This window comes from Drosophila persimilis, unplaced genomic scaffold, assembly GCF_003286085.1.
Source record: "Drosophila persimilis strain 14011-0111.01,24,50 unplaced genomic scaffold, DperRS2 tig00000000-arrow-pilon, whole genome shotgun sequence".
Classification (NCBI taxonomy): Eukaryota; Metazoa; Arthropoda; class Insecta; order Diptera; family Drosophilidae; genus Drosophila; species Drosophila persimilis.
This window is the reverse complement of record NW_020825288.1, coordinates 23,823,702-23,840,378: the sequence shown is the minus strand read 5'-3', so window position 1 is coordinate 23,840,378 and position 16,677 is coordinate 23,823,702. Positions and strand designations below refer to the sequence as shown.

At 45.7% G+C, this 16,677-nt stretch overlaps 4 protein-coding genes across 4 annotated transcripts; 2 read left to right on the top strand and 2 right to left on the bottom strand.

Annotated features, from left to right (window-relative positions):
- Positions 1 to 3,776: 3,776 nt before the first annotated feature.
- LOC6592156 (transcription initiation protein SPT3 homolog) lies at positions 3,777 to 5,083 on the bottom strand. Its single transcript, XM_002017306.2, has one exon. It carries the CDS (start codon positions 5,081 to 5,083, stop codon positions 3,923 to 3,925), a length of 1,161 nt encoding a protein of 386 aa, XP_002017342.1. The 3' UTR covers positions 3,777 to 3,922.
- A 182-nt stretch (positions 5,084 to 5,265) lies between these two features.
- LOC6592155 (DDB1- and CUL4-associated factor 12) lies at positions 5,266 to 7,229 on the top strand. The gene is made up of 4 exons (XM_002017305.2): positions 5,266 to 5,601; positions 5,693 to 6,247; positions 6,310 to 6,714; positions 6,773 to 7,229. Exons 1-4 carry the CDS (start codon positions 5,335 to 5,337, stop codon positions 6,923 to 6,925), a joined length of 1,380 nt encoding a protein of 459 aa, XP_002017341.1. The 5' UTR covers positions 5,266 to 5,334; the 3' UTR covers positions 6,926 to 7,229.
- Positions 7,230 to 7,456: 227 nt separating this feature from the next.
- Positions 7,457 to 11,525, bottom strand: LOC6592154 (GRIP and coiled-coil domain-containing protein 2). Its single transcript, XM_002017304.2, has 5 exons — positions 11,359 to 11,525; positions 11,194 to 11,293; positions 8,060 to 11,142; positions 7,882 to 7,999; positions 7,457 to 7,817 (listed from the first exon to the last, which is right to left on the bottom strand). The coding sequence occupies exons 1-5, from the start codon at positions 11,389 to 11,391 to the stop codon at positions 7,717 to 7,719; spliced, it is 3,435 nt and encodes a 1,144-aa protein (XP_002017340.1). The 5' UTR covers positions 11,392 to 11,525; the 3' UTR covers positions 7,457 to 7,716.
- A 364-nt stretch (positions 11,526 to 11,889) lies between these two features.
- On the top strand, positions 11,890 to 14,035 carry LOC6592153 (kelch-like protein 18). Its single transcript, XM_002017303.2, has 4 exons — positions 11,890 to 12,036; positions 12,154 to 13,007; positions 13,068 to 13,326; positions 13,389 to 14,035. The coding sequence occupies exons 1-4, from the start codon at positions 11,905 to 11,907 to the stop codon at positions 13,869 to 13,871; spliced, it is 1,728 nt and encodes a 575-aa protein (XP_002017339.1). The 5' UTR covers positions 11,890 to 11,904; the 3' UTR covers positions 13,872 to 14,035.
- The last annotated feature ends 2,642 nt before the right edge of the window (positions 14,036 to 16,677 follow it).

Here is a 16,677-nt window from a genome sequence, read left to right as displayed (position 1 = left end):
CAGCAGACTGGAAATGGTTCGTTTCATGTTCCAGCATCTGCAACACAGTTCTCGGGCGTATGTATTCCGTTTTCATTCCTATTTCAATTCGGCATTTCGGATGAGTTTCGCTGATTTTGTGTTTTGATTTTTAGAGGCAAACTGTTGCATGCTGTTCCCATCAGGGAGTGCGCATGTCTGTTCTCACAATGTGTTCCCATGTTAACCGTTTGGGCTATGACTGTTCCCAGTTTTTGAGAAATTTGAATTTGTTTAATCTTAAAGAGTGGTATATCCGAAGATGGAAACAGAAATACAGCGTTTTTATAAAAATTTGGGAAATTAACGGAAATTTTATTAAATTATTAATATTATGTATATTAAATGTAAATGTGATGCATTTGCTCTCTATTTGTAGATACCATTAAATACACCGAGTGAAAAAGGGTTTTCACTTACGTTTTGACTTTAGTATGAAAATATTAGTTGTAAATAATAAAATATTCATACTAGTTTTAAATATATTTCGTATTTAAATTGAATATATTTCCTGTTTAATTAATATTTTTGGTGTAATATATTTAAAAATCAATTGTTTAATTTTAATATGTGTGGGACCTATTTTACTATGCCACTTTTCTCTCAATGCGTGCATATATAGTACAATGCATCATAAATAAAAAAAATAAAATAATATGGTCTATCATAAAATAATCTGTGGTATCAACAATTTGAATGCTAATGTTTTATTATTTATAGCTAGAATACATATTTATATGGATGGACCTATGCATATGTAGTCATTATCAATCTATCTACGAAAAAAACTTTCGCATCAAATAAAACATAAATTAATAACGCTTCACATAAACCATAAGTAACTCTACTGATGGTTTTTAATCCTTCGTTACCGTTTGAACACACGAGTATACGAGTATATGCTGTTGCTCCACTCCAATAAAACTTAATTTAGTTCAAAAATTCTGCACGTAAATTGTTACCTTTAGGGCTAATTAAATCGCCGATGGGTAAGTAGGTCAAGTATTTTGATATTTCATCCAATATTGAATTGTTTTTGCCACTTTACTAATTAAATGAAGAGAGTTTTCTTAGAGTTCTCACCTCGTGTGAGACTCCCACAGAGTGGCATGACCATGAAAGCGTCTCCAGCTCTGACAACGGAACATGGGCGCCTCCGGCTGTGCTTATAAAGTGGGCGGAATGGGGATCCCCCGTCCGTCTGTCTGCTGGTGGCGTCTAATCTCATTCATTTTGAATAAGACCAGCGCTCCGGCGTACACACATACCTTCGAGTACATACGTATTTAGCCCGAGTACTTGTGTCAACACAATTCAAGTCGGTTTCAAATTAAAAGGCCGTGTAATATGCGTCTATCTCTAAGACTGTTTTTGTTTCTGCTTTTTTCTTGGTCCTTGTTTGGTCCGGCTCTTGGCATCTGTCAATGGAGAAGGCTCCTTGGAGAGGTGGCTGCTTCTATTGGGACAAATTGCCTTGGACTGACGTCAGCAAGTTTTTGGCCAAAGTGAAAGTAATTAAAAAAGTTCAGATGAACGGATTTTCCAAAATATCTAATTGCAATTCTCGTATTGACAGCCTGAGGCGCAGAAGAGTTGTAGAAGGAATCTTGGAGGAATATGTGGAACATTTTCTTAAATTTGTAGCAAATAAATAAACTACACCATTTTTTATTGTGATTTTATGAATATTCTTATATCCATATGTCACAGTGAAGGCCACAATGTCATCTTGGTTTTTGGGGCATTTTGACTCTACTCAGCGGCAAAGAAGAAAAGTGGCAAAGCCTCAGGAGGCTGCACAATGTGGGTACTTTTCCACTCTATATTCCCTGCTGCACACACATTTGAATACATTGTTGAAAGGATTATTGCCACACCAAACTGCATAAGCGACCTTCAAAGTTTCCGTTGGCAAGTTTCTTTTTCAATAAGACATCCTTCGGTAAACGGATTATCCTCGTTCATATAATGTATTCCTTGTCTATAATTTGTTCCTCTTCTTTAATCGAAGCGAATGTCTCATCTGGCGAATATTAAAAGCAGTCAGGCAGACGCACTCTGAGGAGTAGGACAATGTGGAGACTGTTCTTCCGCACCCTGCTTAGCTATTCAATAAAAGGGCTGCTCACCATAAGAATACATTGTTTAAAGGATTATTACCCGCCAAAACTATCTGACCTTCAAAGTTTCCGCTTGCAATGAGACATCGTTTGGTAAACGGTTCATATATACGTATGTTAGTATACTCTTTGTCTATAATTTGTTCCTCCTCTTTAAGAGCAGTTGAGGGAAAACTCTGTCATCTGGGTTTGGGGCATATTGACTTTAGCCTGCCTGGAAATTGGCTACGTGACTTGACAATACGAAGAGATGACGACGCCGTCGAGGAGGACAAGGACGAGGACGACGACCATCATGATGATGATGATGGGGCTGAATGGTGGGGAGAATGCGAAGAGCCGCATGAAATGCAAATTTTGTAACATTAAGCGGGAGAGAGTCTGTCAATGAGGAGGTTGGGAGGAAAGAATAACACAAGGAGCATAAGAGAGAAAAAGAAACAAGTTTTTTGGCTTAATTTCGTCACAGGCAGCTTGTTTTCATTAACTGGCCATCGAGGAGCCTTTTGACTTGGTCGGAACGAGAGTCCCCGGGGCCCCGACCTGCTCGTTAAGCGTATGAGCAATCGATTAAGAATAATGTGCCGTTGAATTTACAGTTGCAGCAGAAAGCAATCAACATTAAGCGTTTAGCCAGAGAGGAGGACAGAGTGAGAGCAGGGGGATGCTCAAGCAGTCTAAGAAGGATGGCAGCCGCATTCCTCTCCTCTTCCATTTACCGCAGACACAACATGGCTTCTGCCTTTGGCAAAGGGATAGCAAAGAGCGGAACCAGTAGAGTTGGGTTGTTCTGTTCAATATGAGATTTATGAACTAAATTATGTAGCTATAGCCGGATCCACCCGTTTAAATACATGCGAGTATATAGAATCTGTAGAATGTATCTTGGATACATACTTAGTAGTTCAAGCTGTGCAACATAAAAGGAAATTATCCTATATATCCATCGCTGAAATCTGAAGGTTTGGTTCCTTTTCTTTGGAAACTATCCCGCAAGCAGTTTATCTTCCCAGCCAAGTAAAATATTAGCAAGAAAATCTAATTTAAAATTAGTTAGTGACTTAAAAGTTAAGGTCAGAATGTATTGTTGAAGTCAAAAAACAAATTGGCATCTCTGTCAGGTCAGCCAGATCTTCATCCATTTCTCACTCTCTTCCTCTCTCACACGCGAACTCGCACTCACACACACACACACACACATTTGTATGCACAATAGGAAGTTGATTATTAAGTGCGTTCTCGCGGGCTGCTTCTCTTAACGCCTTCTCTCTGCTGCATTTTTCTGCTCCTGCGGCATCGTGGCAGCATGGCTCCTTGTTGCCTTTGTTGTTTTTTATTTTGTCTGTCTTTTGGCATTCTTTCATGTGTGTTCCTGTATGTGTTTGTATGAGTGCGGCAAATTTCTTTATTGCGCTTTTATTTATCTGTCGGTGCCTGTTTCAACATCGTTTACCGTTTCAATTTATCGACTCCCCACGACGGTTAACGGAGAGGGGCGAAGTTTCACGGAAATTCTGCGCCATTGTTGCTTAAATGTAGCCTACATATATGGATTTATGGATAGCCATATGTACATTGTACATACAGCACACATGTGAAAGGAGAATGAACTACAAGTACATGAAAACTCGTAAGAAATTCGAGGGATTTTGCTTGAGTATCTTTTATTAATTCCTTAAAGATTCTTATTCCAATAAAATTGAGCGTAAATGTTTTGAAATTGAAGCAATAATTATCCATCGGTCGTTTACCATTACTGCTCCTTTCATCTTTTATAATAATTTTTAAATTGCTAAAAAGCTCCTTCTAAAATCGATGTCGCAGGAATTCCGATAGCGACCAATCTTGCGACTACTCATCTGCCGAAAGCGACGCATAGCCTCATGTATTTCCTGGACGCTGATGGGCTTCACCACCTCCATGCCTCGACCCTGTGTGACCTCGGGACACACATGCATCATGGCAGGACTGCCGCCGGCCGAGGTCACCCGACTGTACGGCTCAGTGGCTCGATTGTCCGAGTTCAGGCGTGTAAGAATCGAGTAATCGACAATGGCGGCAATAGTTTCGTGAGCCAAATACGCCAGGATGTTCATGGTGGGCGTGGGGATGCGCAGATCAGCGGGCAGGTCCAGGAAGCGTCGGAACTTGTTCTTTATCTTCTCGCCGTGGCGGCAGTAGAAGGAAGTCTTGCGGGCCTCGTTGAACTCCAGGTACTGCTGGCCGGTGAGGATCTGAGAAATGCGGTCGGCTCGGAACAGGCGCCGCATGCGGTCCTCATCGTGTAGCTCGTGCACTTCGATGGCCAGTTCCTCATCCTCCTCCTGCTGCTCCAGGTCGTCCATAAAGTCCTGCCTCCCCGTCCTAATGCTGAGGAATCTCTTTAGTATACGCATATCCTTGAGGTGCTTCCGCATGCGGGCAATCTTTACCAGATGATTGCGCATGAGAAACTCAAAGTCGGCCTGCGAGGGACACGGATTCTGTTTGCGGCGCATAGCGACCAGAGACGCCTCGTTGAAGATGCCCCTCAGCTGCTGCTGGAGGATCTGTTCCACCAGCTTAACGCTGGCCGTGCGCGGCTGATCGCTGTCGCCAAAGCTGCGCATTATGTCGGCAATCTCCGTGAGCAGCGAGACGGGAGCATCGTCTTGTACCGGAGGGTTTCCCACACTGTTGGCATTGACGGCACTGGGTGCGGCCATATTAGCATGTTGCGGCGCAGCACCGTGTGGCGGAGCCGGGGTCTGAGCTATGTTTCCGCTCTGCAGCAGGATGACCTGGCGTTGAACATGAATCGGTTTGATGTCCTCTACGGTCTGCAGCTGGGGGGTGGTGGGGGCCGAGGGCGGTGTGGGTGCTAGCATCACCGGCGACGAGGCCAAGTCGTTGGTTAAAATGCATACCGAATTCTGTCGCATTACACGTTTTGTATTGTGATTCATTTTTATTTACAATAAAATGTTTGTTTGTGAAAACTCAAACAGCTGATGGATGTCCATCTCTATAAACGATAGTTAGGGCATGCATCGATAGAGTAAATATCTGTGTTGCTGCTGCAGCAATATATTATCGATAGTGCCACCGATTGTTTTGCAGCCCTATTTTACGCACCACCATTTTTGTTTGGACAATGGAGAACAGAATCAATTTATAGAGGAAACGCTTAATTTGGACGAAGTAAAACGCCCACAAGATGTTCAATGGCATGGTGAGAACGATCCGCGACAGCGTCGTCGGAACCTACCCCTCTTGCCATGTCAGCACTCGCCTGGAGGAGCGGAAAGCAAAGCAAAGGGCGATGCGCCAGGAGCGCAGGCGAAAACCAGACAAGCCGGACGATTTTGTCACCTACGAGGACTCGGGCAGCGACGAGGAGACACCCCAGCAGCAGGATGAGGTGCTCCACACATCCTACAACCTATGCGACTACCTAAGGAGCAGAGAGAGTGCTCTCCAGGATGTGGGTATACATTGAATACAAAGATTTCATTTGCATTTCTAACAAATATGAACTTTGCTCTGATCTTTATCTTTCCGTCGACCACCTGCAGCGGCGCAGCGTCAATGTGGAGTATACCAGTCGATACGTGCTCACCCACGACATGCTGCGCGAGACCCAGATCAACCTGGGCTACATCAACAAAGTGTTCTGCTCCAAGTGGCTGAGCAACCGGCAGGTTGTGTTCGGCACCAAGTGCAATAAACTGCTCGTCTACGATGTGAACATGCGGCGGGTGGACGCCATTCCAACGCTGTCCAACAGTCGGGCCAATCATCCGGAGGTTCAGGGAGGTCTGCATGCCATTGAGCTGTCGCCTAGTCGCTCGTTTCTGGCCACCGGTGCACGCAACTCCTCCGACATTGCTGTGTATCGCCTGCCCACGCTGGATCCGGTGTGCGTGGGGGAGAACGGACATCGAGACTTAATCATGGGCATGTGCTGGCTGGACGATCAGTTTCTGGTCTCCGGCTCGAAGGACTCGCGCATGGCCCTTTGGCGCATCAACGAGGATCATATGGAGTTTCCAGATGGCGGCGAGGAGGCGTGTCCCACCTTTGCCACCATTCACCCGCTTAGTGTTAAGGAAGTGCGAACTGCACAAAGGGTAAAACGATGGATAGGAGCTGCTGAATGGATGTGGAACTAACTACTGTCCTCCCCCAACAGATACGCTCCCTGTGCTTCAACACGGAGTTCAAGGAGATAGCCGCCCTCTCGCTGAACGGTTACATACACATCTTCAATGCGGAGACCTTCAAGCAGTCACTCTCTCGCAAGCTACCCAACTGCCAGGACAACGTGAGCATTGCCTATCACAACGATGGCCTATATGCGGTCGGCTGTCGCTCCTACACCATCCTACTGGACGCACGCACCCTGCAGACCATCAAGAAGATCACCTCCCGGTACAGTGGATGCGGCATTCGAGCGACCTCCTTCGAGGGCAACCTCTTAACTGTCGGCACTGGCCTAGGCATGCTTCTGTTCTATGATATACGAGCCGGAAAGTATCTGGAGAGCAGCGTAAATGCCTCCCGGACTGTCGCCCTCAAATGCAGTAAAGGAATTGTGGTATGTTGGGGGGTTTTGTTTCCCTTTAAATCAGTTAATGATTGACTTCTGATTACAGTACCCGGAGGATGACTTGGACGGATTCCAGCAGGTGAAATACGTGCCTGCCATCTACACCCACTGCTATGACAGCACGAGGATGCGTCTTTTCGCGGCGGGCGGTCCACTGCCAGCCACGCTGGTTGGCAACTATGCGGGAGTTTGGCAATAGAAAGTATACTACGGAATGTGGTACTCCGGGGTTCAGCAAACTGATTAGCGTTTAAATTTAAAGTAATTTGTTGATTTGTGATCTTTGATTTCTTCGCTCAAACTTTGGCAGGCAATTGGCCGGTTCATCGTTTTTAAAATAAGCAAACGATTAGGTATGTATTACATAGTCAGAACTAAATGGGTTCACCTAAAGATTTTGACTGAACAAGTCGGGGGAAAGCTGGCTTCGGTCCCGAATTCCCCGAATTGATTCTGTTTTACTTGATTCCTCATGGTTATTATTTTTGGTTTTAATTCATCGTGTTTTAATTATATATGTATAAATGATGTATTCCTGTGTGAACAATATACACAGTTAGTAAATTTAATTGTATGCATAATTACCGATCCTATTTATATATAGTTTATATATATATTTAGTACATACGATAAACGTAATACGAAACTAAGTAATAGACAACGCTAGCATTGATTTATAGTCTGATCTATATGGTAATAGAATTTCAAATTAAACAAACTCTCGGCTGGATTCATTTTTAAAAAACAAGGAATCTCCAATCTTGTGTATATTGCTCATAGAGTGCTGTATAGGGCGCTCAATACAATGGATATATGAATACAGTACTGTATAAAGTATGGTATACAAAAACAGCAAACGGACAATTTTAAAATACGTTAATACAAAAGGAATTGTACAAGATTTACAGCACATTTATAGTACAGAACTGGCCAATGTTATAGAGTGTCCTACCATCATACAACAGGCAATAATACCATCAACAAATATATTTAAGAACTGTTCCCATTTTGGCCTCCACCGCTGCTGCCGCCGCCTCCGCTCCACGCTGTGAGGAAGCCAGTCCAGCTGCGATTGTTACCATCATTGGACACTGAAATAAAAACGAAGTAAACGATTTACTACAAATCTTGCATATATGTTCAGAGGATAGTCACCCTTTTGTCCCTTGGCCACGCAGTTGAGCATCTCCATCTCGTTGCGGCTCAGGCGGAGAATGGTATTAAGCACGGGAACCAAACGCTGACGCTCATCCGCATTATTCAAGGTAAGGAACTGAAATTTCATAGATTTTCAACCAATCACTTTAGAAATATAAAGATAATATCTATTTACCTTTAAGAAGACGTTCTTCAAGTACTCGGAATTATGCATATGCTGCTCCCGCTCCTCGGATCGCTCCTGCCGGCGCAGCTCCTCCTTGAGCATATCATTCATTTGCGTCAACTTGGCCAGATCCTGTTCGTTTTCGGCCAGGAGGGAAGTCAGATGCTTGACACGACTCTCCTGTATGCCCAGCCGCTCTTTGGTGGCTTGCAGCTGGGCAACCTGGGCAGAGAAGTCGCCTCCGGCCGCCAGTTCCGCCTCGTCATCCTCCTGCATGGAAACGCTGCGTCCAAAGTGGGAAATGGTCGTAACAGTGTCGCTGCTGATTTGGTTCATAGAAGTGTTGAGCAGCTCGTCCAGTGGCATAAAGTCGTGGGAGCGTCTCGAGGCAGTGGAGATTTTACGCTGGGCAGCCAGTTGTGCGAGAGAGGTCTCGCCCGACGGACCATCGATGGTGATGTCGTGATCCATCAGTAGGTCGATTTTGGCCTGCTCCAAGCTGGGTTCTGCAGCCGCTGCAGCTGCATTGTTATGTGAGGACACCTTCTTGTGGCTCTGCTGGGAATTCTCTAGCTGCTGTTCGAGCTGTTTCAGCTGTGCTTGGTAGCCGACATCCATTTGGTCCATTTGTTGGCGATGCTGCTGCATAAGGTCGTGCTGGAATTGCACCTGGCGTTGGTTTTCCAGCGTTACGGTGTCGTTCTGCTGACGCAGATCGTCCACCAGTATTAGGAGTTCTCTGCTACGTTTCTGCAGATCCGCATTGTCCTGCTGCAGAGCCTCTAGTTGGCTCTCCAGTTGGGCTAGTCTCGCCGACATGCCATCATTGCTGGCACGCAGACTCTTTTCGCTCTCCCGCAGCACGCTCAGTTCATCCTCCAGCTCCTGCTCCTTGTTGGAGCCCTTGTTTTGGTTCTTGCGCAGCACAGCCTGCGCTTTGAGCTTGTATTCTGTGTATTCCACTCGAAGATCTTCCTGGGCACGCTCTGCATTCTTAAGATTAGTCTCCAGTTGCTTGTGCTGCTCCAAATGGGCCTCCAGCTGCTCCGTCCGACTTTCCAGCAGTTGATTCGCCTTGCTCAGCCTTGACTCGTACTGCTGGGCGCTATCCGCCAGCTGTAGACGCATTTGTTCAGCCTCAAGCTTGGCCTGCTCCACACTGTGCTCCAGCTCTTTGTTTTGGGTGAGGGCCTGCTGCTTGCCGTGAACGGCATCTTTTACCTGGACTTGCATGCGGTCGATCTGCTCCTTCAGTTGCTGGGAATGAGATGCTTCTCCGTTCTTGGCCTGCTCGAGTATAGCGATCTCCTTGCGAAGCTGAGCGATAGTGCTCTCCTTGCCCTCCAGGGCCTCCTTGACAGTCTCCAGTTCGTTTGATTTAGCCGTCAGCTTGGCACTAACATCGGCCAGGGACTTCTCGGCCGCTTCTATCTCTAGATTGAGGACACTTGTGTTCTTTGTCTTCTCCTTGGACTTTAGTCTTTGGTTCTCCGCTCGGGCGGAATTCAAATCCTGCTGCAGCTGTGCCTGGGCCAGCTTGAGGGCCTCCAGTTCCTCCTTCATGGCTGTATCCTGATCCATCTCCTTGATCTGCTGCGCCTGTTCCTGGAGTTTCTTCTTCAGTTTGGCAGCAAGGGCACGCAGTTTATGGTATTTCTCCTCGTAGCCCTCGTCTAGTTCTCGCAGACGACTTAATTCCTCGGCTCGTGATATTGTCGACGTGGACAGGACGTCACTCTGCGCATCCGCATTCGCCTGCTCCAATTCCTCGACTTTCGTCTGAAGTTGCTCGATTTTCTGAGACTTTTCCCACAACGATTGCTGGCATTCAGAGAGATTCACCTCCAGTTCTCGATACTTCTTAACCTCCACGTCGTGCTGCTCTTGCAGACGTGAGATGACATCGCCACGACCCTTGAGTGCCTCGTTTAGCTCTCGCATCTCGCCCAGCAATCCCGTGTGCTCCTTTTCCTTCAGACGTAAACGCGTGAACAGATCCTCATTGTGTTGTGCGAGCGCTACGCAAGCACCTTCGAGGTCCTCCACTTTAATTTCCTGAGTATCACGCTCCACCTGGAGACTTTTGACAATGCTTTGCAATTGATCCAGTTTGGTTCCAAACACGCTGATATTCAGATTCGAGGATTCCTTATCCTTTTTCTGCTGATCGCTCAATAAAATAGACAATCTGTCCACCTCTGCCTTGTGCTGCTCTCTGACCGTTGCCGCCAACTGTTCGGCAGCGATAAGTTTCTTTAGCAGGCTTTCAACATCCAGCCCGTTTTTCTGCTGCTTCACAATCTTGGTCAGGCGTTCAAGGTCGTTGATCCTGAGCAGCAAACGCTCCCTATCGATGCCGGAATCACTGTTGCGCGTTTCTTTGGCGACCAGCTCCGATTCTTTCTTCAGCATCTCGTTCTCCTCGTGCAGGGAAGTCATCTTGTCACACAGCAGTTGCGAGGCACTGATGATCTCCTCCTGCCACTTGGACACGGATGCCGCGTACTCGTGCTGCGTCTCAAGCAGGACACAGCGGCACTCCTTGAGCTTCTTCAGCTTGCGGTGGACATCAATGAAGCGATCCTTCAGGGAATTGAACTTTTTACGCTGCTCCGAGTTTAGATCCTTGACATGCTGATACTTTTCCTGCAGCTCTTGGAGTTCGCTGGCGCGCAGTTCGGATTTCTTGTCCGCTGCCAGCAATTCCTGGCGGAGGGTGTCGTTTTCCGCCTCGACTTCCTTGATTTTTACTATGTCCACCTCTAGGAGCTCCAGATTCTTGCGCTGCTCGTTACCCAAGGCATTGACCTGCTGCATGGCCTTCTCCATACGGTCCACATCCCCCAGGAGGTCGTCGTTTTCATCACTGAGTCGTCCCAGCTGTCGCCTTAGACTCTCGTTCTCAATCTCCAGCTGTCCCAGCCGATCGGCATCGTCTTTGGTCTTGAGCTTCAAGCTATTGACCTGCTCTGTAAGGATTAAATTCTTGTCTGTAAAGTCCTGCACCATCTCTTGCATGGCGGGCAGCGTGTTCTGCTTCTCGGCGGCACGCTTAAGCGCCTCCTTGAGCTGGCGATTCTCTTCCGTGAGTTCTGTGAAGGGAAAATATGATGAATGCTTCTTCTAGAAACTTCTCCACATACCATCTTTTGCAAGCTTTGCTTTCTTGGCAATGTTGAGCAGGCCTTTGTATTTGCTGATGATTTCATCTTTGCTCAGTGCTTCGATTGGGTTCGCGTTCTTCTGCAAATGCAAATTAAAAGAAGATGAGACGTCATCACCAACGACGTCGTCACTTTGATCCAGACCTGATTGGTGTCCCTCGGTGATGCGGTGTCCATGTTACTTGCTAGCGCCTGCCGTTTCAGCTCCTAACCCTGGCATATGCATTTATGTTGCAAATTTCTGTTGTTTATGTCTTTGGGGTGGGCAGGGAGCGTGTTGGATTGTTAAGAAATTATATTGCTTTGGACCCTACAAATCAGCAATTGTCGTCAGCTGTTAGGGTTGTCAGGGCGTGCGAGTGCAAAATATGCAATGCCATAGGGTAGCTGTAGACCATTGTAGACCAAAATTAAATAACCTTAACGCAGTTCAGGTGAAAGATTTGGTGGCTTTTTTTGAGTTCAGAGGAAAGATGGCATGGATCTACAAGAAGAATTTACAATCAGTAATATTTTCCGACATTAACCTCAAGTCATTGAACTGTTTAAATAGAGGGGCTTCAGTGGGCTAAGTTCGTTTTATCATCAGTATATTTACATTATATGTTGAAAACAAGACGGTATATTTCGGTATATTTCTAAGGGTCTCAGACTGTCCGACTGTGTTCTTATCATATTTCCTCATTCGTGATGGATTTAAGTGATAATAGCCAACTGGAGGATCAATATTTCATATACAAACATGAGCAGCTGTTTGGGGAAAGCTTCCCGCTATTCAAGGAGATACGAAGACTGGGCAAACTCTGCGATGTCACGCTGAAGGTCGGTTGCGAGCAATCACCCCCACAGTCTGCAGTCACCATTTCGCTGCCCATAGCAGCAATGCATTTGCTGACATTATCTATTGTCTAAATATAAATCCCATTCTAAATATTTCAGGTGGAAGATCAAACATTCTCGGCACATCGCGTAGTGCTGGCTGCCACGATACCATACTTTTATGCCATGTTCACCAACAACATGGCCGAGAGTCGGATTAAGGAAATCACTATGAAGGAGAGTGCCATCGAGCCCAGTGCCCTGGAGAGCCTCATCAACTACGTATACAGTGGCCAGGTGCGCATCGACAATCAGAATGTCCAGAGCCTGATGGTCGGGGCGTCGTTTCTGCAATTATCCAATGTTCGAGATGCCTGTGCCAACTTTCTGATCTCACGTTTCCATCCCCACAATGTCCTGGGCATACGCACTTTTGCTGACTCCATGATCTGCCGCCAATTAATCGATGCTGCCGACAAGTACATCGATCAGAACTTTGCCAAAGTCTCTCAGTCGGAGGAGTTCCTCACCCTCGACTGTGACCAGCTGCTAGAACTGATGCGACGCGACGAGCTCAATGTCCGTACCGAGGAGGTGATCTTCGAGGCCTGCATGAAGTGGGTAAAGTACGCGGAGGACAAGCGATCGGAGCTGTTCCCTCAGGTCCTGGCCGCAGTGCGTCTGCCTCTGCTATCCCCCCAATTCCTGGCCGACCGAGTGGCCCGGGAGGAGCTCATCAAAACCTCGCACCAATGCCGGGATCTGCTGGACGAGGCCAAGGACTTTCATCTGATGCCCGAACGTCGGGGGTTGCTCCAGAGTTTTCGCACTCGCCAGCGATGTGGAGAATTCTTTACGGGACAGATATATGCCGTCGGTGGATTGGCCAGCACTGGGGAGTCCGTGAGCACGGTAGAGATATACGATCCTCTTACAAAGAAATGGAAAATGGGTGAACAAATGTCCATGATGAGGTGAGTGCCCTAAAAATGTTTTTTTCTTGAATTAATTAATTGCTTTCCATTCTTTTGCAGATCTCGGGTGGGTGTGGCCGTTCTAGACGGTAAACTATACGCTTTCGGCGGATTCAATGGCACTGAACGCCTCTCCACCGTGGAGGTCTATGATCCGCGTAAGAACAAATGGTCTCAAGGATGTGCCATGCTCTGCAAACGCAGTGCCGTGGGCGTGGCCGCTCTGGACGATTGCATCTATGTGTGCGGGGGATATGATGGCGTCACCTCCCTCAACACCGTTGAGGTTTACTATCCCAAGAATAATACTTGGAAGACGGTGAGTCGAATAAATTTCTGATTAGATTGGAAAACAAATTATTCAACGAACTTCCTCTACAGGTGGCTCAAATGATGAAGTATCGCTCGGCCGGTGGAGTCACCCAGCTAAACGGGTTTGTCTATGCGTTGGGCGGACACGATGGACTGTCTATATTCGATTCGGTGGAACGCTATGATCAAAACGAAGACGCCTGGGTGAAAATGTCGCCCATGCTGAACCGTCGCTGTCGCCTGGGCGTGGCCACGCTCAATGGCAAGATTTACGTGTGCGGGGGCTACTGTGGCAACTCTTTCCTGCGATCCGTAGAGTGTTACGATCCACAGACCGACACCTGGAAACTCGTCACTCCCATGAACTGCAAGCGCTCGCGAGTTGCATTGGCTGCTAATATGGGCAAACTGTGGGCCATTGGCGGTTACGATGGCGAATCGAATCTATCCACGGTGGAAGTGTACGATCCGGAGACAGACAAATGGACTTTTATGCCACCCATGTGTGCCCACAGCGGAGGCGTCGGGGCGGGTGTTATACGGATCGAATAGCCCCACCGCCCAGCCAAACCCCGTTTCTCTAGCCCCTCACTTAGGTAGTTAATGTGAATTTCAAATGATATAGTCTAGAATTGATTTGTTTTGTTGAGTGTAATCAAGCTTTAGTGGGCCGCACCGTGTCCGGCTCAGCTCACCTCCAGCAGCTCTCCAGCTAACGAAATTGTTCATAAAGTGTACGAGTATTTCTCTGAAAATTGTTTAGTGGTTATCATTCCAGTTGTCTAATTGTTTAGTTCTATTCTTAGCCTTAAATACTCACTACATTTTTAACCATGTAATCCCTAACTGAAATTGCAATTTTAAAATATACCTACAAATAGTACGTGTTCTCTGATAATCCATTTATCTTTTGTATGACCTTTACAAAGTGCATAACAATATTGCGCAGGTTGATTGCCATACTATTTGTGTAGATGGGTCGATTTATTACCCTGCAATGTTGAATTTGCTATCAGCACCGGAAGATTTGTTACGGCCTAATTCAATAGATTTGAATAAGAAATCGTATGACAAAGTGGTAATATTTTGATCAATATGGGATTACTATCGTATATAAAGAAAATGTCAAATATTAATGGGTATTCAAAGGTTCTAGTAATCCATTCATTCTCGTTTTTTGCTACTCTCAATATCGAAGTCGCGAATCGTATAAATCAATTGTGTTGCGCTCATCCATATGGCCGACAAATACGTTTTATTTGCTCAACAATAAATGGCTGACAAATATCGTTGCAATCTGAAAGACAACAAAAAAGCAAGGAATGAAGAGGGGTGCTCGAAGAGTTGGTAGAGTTTGTATGGGAACTGTGTTTATTATTTTTCGATTCGATTGGGTATTCGAGTGGAGAATTCCGATCTCGAATACTTCATATCTGAGGCTTAGACGTTTATCCAGCTTAACAGCGGATGGATGCTGGTTGTTCAAGAATTGCATTAATTAATCTCATATATCGCACATATGTCTATACGTATCTATAGCTCAGATCCGATGGCAACCCTCTGTTCCCATCCAAATATCAAAGCTTCATCTTTAAACATTTTATCGCTACCCTCGACGCCACTCAGTGGGGTGTCTTGGTTGTTCAATAACCCCCTGTCCCTTTTTTCCATCTTTTCCCCATGTTTCCTCCCTTCGTGTAATGAAATTTTAAATTGAATTTTTTCCACCTGCGACTGTTGCAGTTCCATCGCCGTTCCTTCGACCAGGCCCAGCCACTGGCAACAGGTGGTACTGCCACCCAAAAAAGTCACTCAAAAATAAATCGAAATGAAACCAAACCAAAACGAATACATTTTCTGCCTATCACTGACCCCCATAAAATGTCATTCGCGCTGACAAAAGACCATAATCCAATTAAACCCATACGTACGTACGAGTGTGTTCCGCTCGGGTATATTCCAAAGCGATTCCGTAGCTATCTGGTGAAACCATAGCCATTCCATAGATATCAGCTGCACCCAGCCGGATTGAATGGAGGCGGAACCTTATCTATTCAGCGGCTATTTGTACAAGCGTCAAAGGCTTTGGCGGCGGAACCTATTTGATTTCGATAATTAAATCACAAATTGCTTGTCTATCGATGGGCAATTTTATTTTAATTAAATGCTAATTATGTTTACCATCGGCTCGGGCAAATATTGGTCGGCGGCGAGTGGGGAGGAGCTGTTAAATGATTCAGTTTTCCGTTTCGGGAAAAAGCTAATTGAAACTTTTGCGAGGAAGCGACTGTCTGACTCAATATCTATTGCAATTTAAATGCAAATTTCCCAGAAAGTGCACACTTTCGGAGCAGTTTTACGACGGAAACAGTTCGGAGGAAGGATATATGGCCGAGATAAGCTGAGGCCAGAATGCCGGGCAGGAAGCAGCCGCATTGCCATGTTTAATTTTAGCCCAAAAAAGCAAACGTTGTAGTGGTCGCAACATCAAGAACAATAACAATAAACGCCTGCCCCGCGGACACAAAGGGTACGAGTACACTCGGAAAAACTCAGATCCATTTCAAGTAAATGCCGAGGGTTCAAAGAATGTAGCCTTTTCTCAAAACTAATATTACAAAAAAGGTTATTGGCATCTTTTAACGACCGGCTGCTTTAGTTGAAAGTTCTTCCAAAAACGTTCGTTTTTTTTTCTCGGTGTAAAGAGGATGTGGCGGATGTGTCTTGCATCCACTTGGCCTTTGCGAGTGGCGCGTGGGTGGCTGGTCTTATCTTGAACGCTGCCTCGACCTCGCCTCAAGTGCATTGTCGTTGCCGGTGCCGCTTAAATGTGGCATCATCCACGTTTAACCATGCGGATGCAACTTTCGCCTTTAATTAGTCGCTGCTTTATGACGCATTCCCACGTTAATTGCACAGAAAGCGTTAACCATTTTTAATATGAACGTGGATATATTTGTCATACTTATTATATGTCCGTTTCTTTTGTTATACTCCAGCAGGGGTGCTATCGTTATGCCCACTAGTTTATAGTATCTGTTTATTTTCTGCCATGGATTTTAATTTTGCAATTTTATCTCCCAAAAAACCTTCAAAGCTTGATATGTAATATTTACACAACTGGTATAAGAACAATGAACCGTAAAATTGAACTTGAATTCTGTTTTTGAAGCTAATGCAACGAACTTTTGAAGGTTGACATAGCCCTGCCAGTCATGATCAAAATACAACCAGAGAAACTATCGAGAGTTGAGTATGCCAGTTTATATTTAAGTTCAGCTTTCAGAATTACCCGTTTGCTCAATGATCCGCGACTGAATTAATAATTTTAATTTGATGCACAATGGCAAATATCAAT

Coding starts and splice junctions, on each gene's coding strand:
- LOC6592156 (XM_002017306.2), bottom strand. CDS start 5,083: ATGAATCACAATACAAAACGTGTAATGCGACAGAATTCGGTATGCATT.
- LOC6592155 (XM_002017305.2), top strand. CDS start 5,335: ATGTTCAATGGCATGGTGAGAACGATCCGCGACAGCGTCGTCGGAACC. Junction 5,602..5,692: donor GAGAGAGTGCTCTCCAGGAT/GTGGGTATACAT, acceptor GACCACCTGCAG/CGGCGCAGCGTCAATGTGGA. Junction 6,248..6,309: donor AAGTGCGAACTGCACAAAGG/GTAAAACGATGG, acceptor CTCCCCCAACAG/ATACGCTCCCTGTGCTTCAA.
- LOC6592154 (XM_002017304.2), bottom strand. CDS start 11,391: ATGGACACCGCATCACCGAGGGACACCAATCAG. Junction 11,294..11,358: donor CACCGAGGGACACCAATCAG/GTCTGGATCAAA, acceptor TTGCATTTGCAG/AAGAACGCGAACCCAATCGA. Junction 8,000..8,059: donor TGAAGAACGTCTTCTTAAAG/GTAAATAGATAT, acceptor ATGAAATTTCAG/TTCCTTACCTTGAATAATGC.
- LOC6592153 (XM_002017303.2), top strand. CDS start 11,905: ATGGATTTAAGTGATAATAGCCAACTGGAGGATCAATATTTCATATAC. Junction 12,037..12,153: donor TCTGCGATGTCACGCTGAAG/GTCGGTTGCGAG, acceptor TAAATATTTCAG/GTGGAAGATCAAACATTCTC. Junction 13,327..13,388: donor AGAATAATACTTGGAAGACG/GTGAGTCGAATA, acceptor CTTCCTCTACAG/GTGGCTCAAATGATGAAGTA.